This window comes from Podarcis bocagei, assembly GCF_964188305.1.
Source record: "Podarcis bocagei genome assembly, chromosome: 7".
NCBI lineage: Eukaryota > Metazoa > Chordata > Lepidosauria > Squamata > Lacertidae > Podarcis > Podarcis bocagei.
The window spans coordinates 19,432,057-19,440,913 of record NC_138132.1 but is presented as its reverse complement, the minus strand read 5'-3'; the positions used below and the strand labels follow the sequence as shown (position 1 = coordinate 19,440,913).

The window sequence follows — 8,857 nt, the reverse complement described above, 5'->3', positions numbered from 1 at the left end:
CAACTGGGGAAGAATTCATCAAGGGGAGAAAAATGAGGTTGAGATGATCTGAAAGAACGTAAGCAAACCTTGAATACAGGAAGGAAACTGGAGCAGTCTTTATTACCGGTATCCAGCAGCTACTGGAGCATCCTGTGGGTCTGGGAAAGATACTTACTGTGTGAGGAAACCTTGCAAAGAGTCTGCAGTAATATCAGGAAGCAGGAGGAATGAGGGAAACTTCAGCAGCTTTATTTTTCTGTCAGTAGAAGATCAAATTCCTACATAGATAGGATGAAAGTGCGAATGAACTTTGGATGAAACCCCTGCCAACCAGAGAGGGGAGTTTGTATTCCAGGCATGCTTCTGAAAGACAAAGGCCATGCTCACTACAGTTGAGTCTGGAGCTTCCTTCTTTTCTTGGCTCACAGAGCAAGACTTAAATATTCAGTCAGGGGGGAATGTGTGTTCTCCCCTCCCCCACCTCCCTAATTCATAGATGGGGAGGAGGTTCAATCTTGCTGGGAGAGGCAGGTGAGAAGGGGCATTTTCCAGCCCTCCAGACCAAATCTGCTGCTCACCAGCTGTTATGCAAGGATTCAACTCTGCCCAGATCTGCTTCCCCAGTGCTTTCACTGAAGAAACTTAGGGTTCAGGAAATGGGTCCCTGCCAGTGGTGCAAAAATCAAGTACCAGACTATGGAGTGGATGACATATATGTGTCTAGTGACATGAAGCCATTGTTTCAGTCAGTTCATACACAAAAGAAGCTTACCGTACTTCTCACACTGCAGGATAAAGGCAACTGTACCATTTCTGATCAGGTATCTGTTTATTCAGCAGAAAATACCCAATCCATCTGCTACATAAGAATGTGGAGAACAGCAACAATCTGGGATTCTTCAGTCCCATTTGAAGGTGATATTCACACCACACATGTTCTTCCGATAAGCATGGTCAAAGCGTTCACTCTACGCCACTGTCAGGGGGTTCTTCCAGTCTCTGGAGATCCCTGGAATAACACAAGAGCAAATGTCAACCCCACAGAATTTTGACTGAAATGATTTTATCTCAAATTAGAACTTTTCCTCCTCATGCTCAGGCATGTGACAGCTCCCTCAGGTGGCTGACGTTAGAGGGAAAAGCACATGTCCCCTGACTCCTTGCTCACCCTCCTGACTTGGTACTCCAGCAGCACTAATGCTTGCGTGTTGGTGACTTGGCCCAGCTAGGTGTCTCTTCCAGCCACCTTTTCCAATTGCATCACAGAGAGCGTCCAAAAAGATCCGTTAGTAAGCAGTGCTGAGCTGTAGAGCTACAATGTCTGCCCCTTAAAAGCCTGTTGCCCTCAGGTGAAATGGAGGACACTGTTCTTTCGCTGTTTAGATGCAGCAGCAAATCCCGTCAGCATCTGTATGTGGAATGAAGAACTGTAGCCTTTCCAGAACATCTGGCAGGAAAATGCAATGGGTCCTGCTTGCTCTCTACGCATTTACCACTTCTGATGATGAGGCAAACATGCCGTCTCTGGCATGGTCCATTCTTGTTAGAGGACGGCACCACCTCAGACTGCACATGATATAAAAGCTTTCCTCAAGGCGATTAAAAGTAAATTTATTCATTTTACCCTGCACTTTAGCATTCAAAGAGGAACTTTCATAAGAGCAATTCATGCAGGTCTATGAAGGCGTTGTTCAAGGGGAGTCTCGGTCTCAGCATTTCTCGTGTAGCTGCTGCAATGAGACCTTCAAGCTCTAAAGACACTTTGTGATTTGGTAAAAAATAAAGAACAACTGTTCCTGATCAAGTGTGTTTATTTAGCACAGTGGTAGCAGAAAAGAGCCAAACCATATGATACATAAGAATGTGGAGAACATCAGGAGCAACAATCTGGGATTCTTCATTCCCAAGGGAAGGTCATATTCACACCACGCATGTTCTCCCAGTAAACACGGTCAAAGCGTTCACTCTGTGCCACTGTCATGAGGTTCTTCCAGTCCCCAGAGATCCCTAGAACAAGACAAGAGCAAGTGGCAACCACCAAGATGTTCATCTGAAATTATGCAAACTTAAATTGGGACGTTTCTTCCTCGTGCTCAGCTGTGAGGCAGGCAACCCCTCAGGTAGCCGATGTTAGAGGAGAAAGAACGTGCCCCCTTACTGTTTGCCCTGAGCCCCTCCCCAGCCATTCCCACCCTCCTGATTCGGCTTTCCAGTAGCACTAATGCATGCATGTTGGGTACCTGGACCAGCTGGGTGTCTCATCCAGACATGTTTTCTTATTGCACCACAGAGATATCCATGAACTGTGTGTCTGTTACTCTGTCTGCTGAATTTCTGCTTGCTTTCCAAACTGATGTGAAAGGCACAGAACCTGCCAACTCTGGCATAAACAACTCTGAAGCAACTACTGCGTCTTGATGGCCTGGAGAATCTGCAAGCTATTTTCAGGGAGTCCCCAGCATTATCCAGGTCTCAAAATTGTGCAGACACACCCTTGTTCTGCAGACTGCCTCTTTCAGAATAATTCCTTATTTTGATCTGGACACCCATGAAATAGATAGATGGGATGTTGCACAGTGAGGAAGGTATACAATCCTGCAAACTGTACCCCCTTCTGGACCTGCAAACTGTGTTCACAGTCAGCTCTGACTCTACGATCTATATTGATTGGCTGCTGATAGACTTTTTCTGTGAGACATTCAAACATCCACAGAAAAAGAAGAGGTTCTTCACCCCTGGCACGCAGCATTGTGGCCTTATTCCTTGGCACTCCAATGTTATTACCTTTCCTCATGAGCGTTGCTTTTGTATGATCAAAAATGTTCTCTGGTTTTGTGGAAAGGTTAGACATCTTGTTGTCCTTCATCTTGTGGAAGGAGGCATTTTCCACCACAGATTCAATTTGCTGGCTGTTCAGCTCCTTGCCAAGAAAATGACAGATCTTCTGCACGCTGCCTCGAAGGTCCTGCAGAAAGCAAAAGCAAATGGCTGTGAATCCTCATGTGATGTAGAGAGCTTGCCCTTCATCAGGAGGCACACAGAGAGCATGAGTACCAGTATGCAGTGTGCATTGGGCAAAATGAATGTCTTCAGGATGTGGAATTTGCTGTTATCACCTTGCAGAAGCCACTCTGTCTCCACCTCCCCTCAGCCAGCACCACAACCAGGGGGCATCTGAATCAGCAAGAGACATTACATTTGAGGCAGAAAAGCAGGTCATTGGCACATCTGCTCTAAAGTAGAAGAAAGGAAATGTACTCTGCACATGATATGCAGTGTATGTAGAGGTAGCACCGAATTTTGCACATGCTCAGAATCCCTTTCTGGCCAATATTAGTAGAATCTTTCAAAAAAGAAGGCACCTTCATGTGTGAATAATGTCAGAATTGGGGCTGCAGGTCAACAAAGTTAAAACTGGACCTTTACCTGCCATAGTTCTTCATAGGTGATGAAGAAGATGTTGGCTCTGTCCTTCATCTCCACCCAGCCTTTCACATGGTCAAACCAGGAACCATAACTTACTGGAAGAGCAAAGGGGAAGCAAGGGTGAAATGTAAGGAGTTGTGGGAGGGAGTAGAGGATGCTATTGTAGATGTAGAGGAAACACCAGTCAGGAACTTGGAAAATAACTGCATTATCCCTTAAGAACAAAATCAGTAACAGGAGACTTCAACGCTACCCTGAGTCCAATGCAACCTGCTGACTGATCTATCTACTGACATTATCCATGTACAGAAGAAGTAAATGTTTGAATGAGTCAACAATTTTACACTTTAATGGGCTTTCTCCATTAAGGTTTCTTTTTCTTTCTGCCACCAGTGAGAATTTCTGCTATCATCAATTCTGATCTATTGTCTTGTTGGTGTTAAATACTTTCCTTAAGTTTCACCCTATTCTCATTTTAGTGCCTTTCTCGCCCATTTGAAAGGGCATTTATTGATTTTCTTTGAGAGCAAATGACAAAGGTAGGACTTTGCCACATTTCTGCCTTCTCCATGTATCCAATTGGGAATTATAATTTCCACCCAGGCTTTCACATGGTCAAACCAGGAACCATAATCTACTGAAAGAGCAAAGAGGAAGCAAGGATGAAATTTAAGTAGTTATTGGGGGTGGGGGGGGGAGAGAAGAGAATGCTATTGTAGGCGTAGAGGAAACACCAAACAAAATCAGTAACAGGAGACTTCAACGCTATCCTATGTCCAATGCCTACTGACTTCTCTGTGTACTGACATTATCCATGTACAAGAGAAGTAAAGCTTTGAATGAGTCAATAATCTTACGCTTTAATGGGCTTTCTCCATTATGGTTTCTTTTTCTTTCTTCCACCAGTGAGAATGTCTGCTATCATCGATTTTGAGCTATTCTCTTGTTAGTGCCAATCTCACCCAGCTGTTAAGGACTTTCCTTAAGTTTCACCCTCTTCTCATTGTAGTGCCAATCTCGCCCATCTGAAAGGGCATTTATTGATTTTCTTTGAAAGCAAATGACAAATGTAGGACTTTGCCACATTTCTGCCCTTCTCCATGTATCCAATTGGGAATTTTAATTTTCGGATAGAACTCTAGAGTTAGCTAAAAATAAATGTTTTCTGGTGCTGGACATCACTGGTGCTGGGTCACAGCAAAGAGTGGCTGATTTGCCTCAATCCATACTTTCCCCACTCAGGAATCTCTCCATGAACTCTTCCACAGTTCCAAGGTCCTTCAATACTTTAAAGCCTTTGACGAAGTGGTAGCTTGAAACCATAGCATCTCTAGGGTTACGGAGAGTATAGACTACCTGTAACAGAGGAAGAGCTATATTGAGGGAGGGCCCAGGCAGCCCCACACTATCAATAGACAGAGTGCGGCAGCAAACTGAAGGCATGATATCTAAAACCTGACATGGGAACAGGGGACGCCTCCAGTGAGGACCTGGGCTGACTATGAATGTGGACCATGTACACTTAAAGTTCTTCCACAATCAGGAAACTGCTAAGGAAATTCCCAATACTCCTCCCCATTCTCTAGTACAGAAAATGGCATACTCCTGTAAACGGGCTGTGTCTAGTGTTCCCGAATCCCCCACATCTGTGTGCCGAAAAGACAAGAGTCAAAGGCAGTCTTGATGTGTCCATTGTTCCTCTTTTACCTTGGCCTTGGAGTGGAGGAAGGACTTGGGGAAAAGCTGGAATGGCAGATGAGTTGTCAGGAGTCTGGGGGGAGGATTTTTCAAGGCAATCTTCAAATCTTCATCCAGCTCAATCCAGGGTGCCCTTTCCCCCAGTGGTACATTCTGAACCCATGAGGGGTCCCCTTGGCTCTGGATTAAGCTCAAGACTTCTGCCATCCAATGGGTACCTAGGAGGAAATCCACCAGTCAGTCATTGTGCATTAACAACTGGCCCTTGAAAAGCAATTAGACGAACATAAGAATTTCAATGAATTTTCTTCCTCTTCTAGCTATTCAGCACCCTCATATGGGGCAAGATCCCCAAAATTCTGGAATGGTTTACCATGGTGAAACTGACTATATTTTTTCGTTGAGTGTGGCACAAGTGAGAACAGAAGAATAGCCTTCTGGATGACGCCAATGACCCATTGAGTCTGGCATCCTGTTTCTCCCAGAAGCCTGTGGGAATCTAGAGAGAAGCATTATCTTAGCAGCAGTTTTGTGTTCATTCCGTTCCTAGTGTTCCCCAGCATGGAATCTGCTTTTCTCACAACCACTGCACACTGGGTCAACGTCTTCCTTGAGCTATTGAAGATTACTCCAATGTCTCGCTCTTGCTGCATCACCTCCACTTCACACCCCATGAGTGTGTACGGGAAATTGAGATGTTTTGCTCCATTATGCATCACTTCACACTTGTTTACATTAAATTTATTCACCATTTTACTGACCATCCATTTTTAGGGTCAGCAAACCTGGTCACCTCACTCCTTGATCATTTATGAACAAGTTACAAAAGAACAGGTCCCAATACCAACTCCCAAGAAACGGGTCCTTTCTAAGGGAATGCCTCCCTCTTCTTCAAAGTGATGTTCTCCTTTCTCAGGACCTTCGTTCTTCCTGATGGCAGGGGAACTGTCATTGTGGGAGGGCCACCCAGCTACCACATCCCTGAAGGTCTCCTTGACCACTTTCTCTGCCTCCTACACTTTCAAGTTCTGCAACCTTGGCTTCAAGGGAAGGAACTTGTTCCATGAGAGCCTGAAACTCATGGCACTTCTGACATACACATGGGGAGATATTCATACAAATGGCAGAGGGTGCAAAACAATGCAAAAACCCCACACCCCTGCTGGTCTTGATAATTTGCTTCTTTTAACTTAGCTACCCATTGACTTTCCTGCTTGCTAGATTTGTGATGTACTTGTGGGGTCCCTAGTCTAGTATCCTGTGGTTCCTTGAATTATACTGCTAAGTAGCCTTACTATGGACTTCCTAGCCCTAGGATTTAGCTCCTGTGTTGTAGGTTTTCACAGAATCTTTATCCTGGTGGACAGTCACCTTGCTGTGCTCTTGTCAATCCATGTTGTTTTAATTCAGTTATTAAATTAACTGGGTGTTAATTATGAGGATGTTTGGAAAATGACTATACCAGAAAAATGGCTTATTCGTCTATATACAATCAACCTGTAGAGATGGTTATCCTGACACAGCATCAGAAATAGACTTTGGTAATATGGTGTCCTGAGCAAGGACAAAATTTCCCCCTCACCTCCACAATATATTTTCACAATAATATTTTAAAGGTACAGTTTCTTTTTTAATAATTCTCAGTAGGTAACCATATAAGTATAGCTTTGATTGCGATTATGATTATAAACCCCCTCGAAATGGGCCCCTTTGCAAGGGAACCACCCAGACCACCCATATCCAGCACTGACAGCCTTCCTAGTGACATGACAGAAGCATGCCATTACATATAAGATTCTCCTGGGAATATTCTCAATTCAGCTCATGAGCGCTGTAAATATCTGGGTTAAGATATTCCAGAAAGACAGAATGATTTGGAAATCTCTCTTTTTTTCAAGGTTTCTTGACTTCCCCAGTAATTTCAAGGGTTCTTTTGCTTCCTTCTGTGAACATCAACAGTGACTAGGGATTGTGTAATAGTTCTATTTTGAATTCTCATTTTTGCAATCTTAAAATCAGTTCTCCATATTTCCACGTCAGTTTGTGAAATTTCTTGCACATTTTTACAAACATTTCCCCCTCCCAATATAATGCATTTCTATGTTTTTTCCCACTAAAGTATGCATTTTATGTACACTTATATGCATTTTTGTACACATTACTTAGCTGAAGAAGCACATTGCAAAAATCAGGAATTGCCTGTGTCTCACTTTGTGTAGTTCAGAAAGTGAAAAACATGTAACTTTCACATGGAGTAGACAGTTCTTTTGAGATATTCAACTTATTTGCTGTCCATCTTCCTTCATTTGTAAATTTCTTATAATTTAAGTAATCATTATCCAGGAATGGAGAACTGGTTTAAGATGGTGCTATATATTGCAATACAGTTGTACCTCGTAAATTGAGAGGAAACCGTCCCGAAAGTCCATTTTCAGAAACCAAGGAGTAGCTGTCAATTGGTTTCCGATTGTGGAGGCATTTCATAAAGAATAGTAGAAGCTTTACTGCATGTTTGGCATCCTAAAAAAACCAACGTTCGAATACTGGAACATTCAGTTCCAGATTTCGATCGTTCGGGAGCCAGAAAGTCAGCTTCCAAGATGTTCAGGATCCAAGCTATGACTGTATCTGAAAAACTCATTCATTTTTCATGGGTTTCCAGGAACTATCCAGCTACATGGTGGTTGTTCATGACTTATGTCAATAGCAAACTTACGGCTGGCAGGTTTAGCACTTTGTCCACTAAATCCAAAATCAATTTTTCTAATCGGAACACTGACCTGACTTGGGGTAAGTGACATTCACTATATCATCATCCAACAGTTGGAAGTCGTTTTCCACGTAGCTGAGTGTTTCCTCTGAGAAAAACTCTGGAGAAAATGGGATCCCCTTGTATTTGAAATAAGGCATTGATGATACTGAAAAAAATGAAGATGAGGGGAGAGAGAGAGAAGGAGAAAGAAAAATTATGCCACATCCTTTGGGACATTCAGGTAGCTACTGTTCTAGAAACAAACACTGGGAATAGCTGGGGAGCACGAGGAAGGGGGGGTTCAGGAGGTGGTGATGGGTCATCAGTAGATGCTCAAGTGGTGCCACCAGGTGTGGTGGGGAAAAACCCAAGAAACTCAGTTCTCATGATCTTGTGTGTTCTTTGAGACCGGGATACGGGAGGAGCTTCTTGCAGCTGGAGAGGGCCATTCCCATTATTCTCCAGCAGCTTCTTGACCCACCCCCCTACTCTGCTTCAGCAGAGAAAAGGGAGAGTTCAGGAGGAATTGCTGGGCCATTAATAGGTGTCTGAGTGGTGCCACCAGGTATGGTGGTGGGAAAATCCAATGAACTCGGTTTTGAGTGCACATCATATCAGGCTTTCAAATCTCAGTAAGATCTTGGACACAAAATCGTCACATAATAAACTCCAATCACCTTCACTTCCATGAGGAAATAGGCCCCATTCACCTCCACTGGATCACTGCCACTATGCATCAACTGGAGGAAAATCAGTTTACGCAAGAAGAGAGTGTTACATCACAGCCACACCTGCCTAAAAAAAGACACACATCCCTCCATACACATACATGCACAACTGCTTCTGGGGCTACTCTCACACTAGCTACCTGAAGTGAAAAATAGTTTTTCCTCTTCCCTGCTTCTGTGACTAGGAGGCCAGGTGAGGCGAACTTTTGCCTGTATATGGAACCCTTGATACCCATTATTAATTTACAGCATTCCACTTGCTCAGTAGCTG

At 43.7% G+C, this 8,857-nt stretch overlaps 1 protein-coding gene and 1 long non-coding RNA gene across 2 annotated transcripts; both read right to left on the bottom strand.

Annotated features, from left to right (window-relative positions):
* Positions 1-787: 787 nt before the first annotated feature.
* LOC308592296 lies at positions 788-1,590 on the bottom strand. The gene is made up of 2 exons (XR_014010468.1): positions 1,476-1,590; positions 788-991 (listed from the first exon to the last, which is right to left on the bottom strand). It is a non-coding gene; the product is annotated as an uncharacterized lncRNA (long non-coding RNA).
* A 185-nt stretch (positions 1,591-1,775) lies between these two features.
* Positions 1,776-8,033, bottom strand: LOC308592270 (sulfotransferase 2B1-like). The gene is made up of 6 exons (XM_081203605.1): positions 7,887-8,033; positions 5,116-5,324; positions 4,638-4,764; positions 3,409-3,503; positions 2,767-2,947; positions 1,776-1,989 (listed from the first exon to the last, which is right to left on the bottom strand). Exons 1-6 carry the CDS (start codon positions 8,014-8,016, stop codon positions 1,880-1,882), a joined length of 852 nt encoding a protein of 283 aa, XP_081059731.1. The 5' UTR covers positions 8,017-8,033; the 3' UTR covers positions 1,776-1,879.
* Positions 8,034-8,857: the final 824 nt, after the last annotated feature.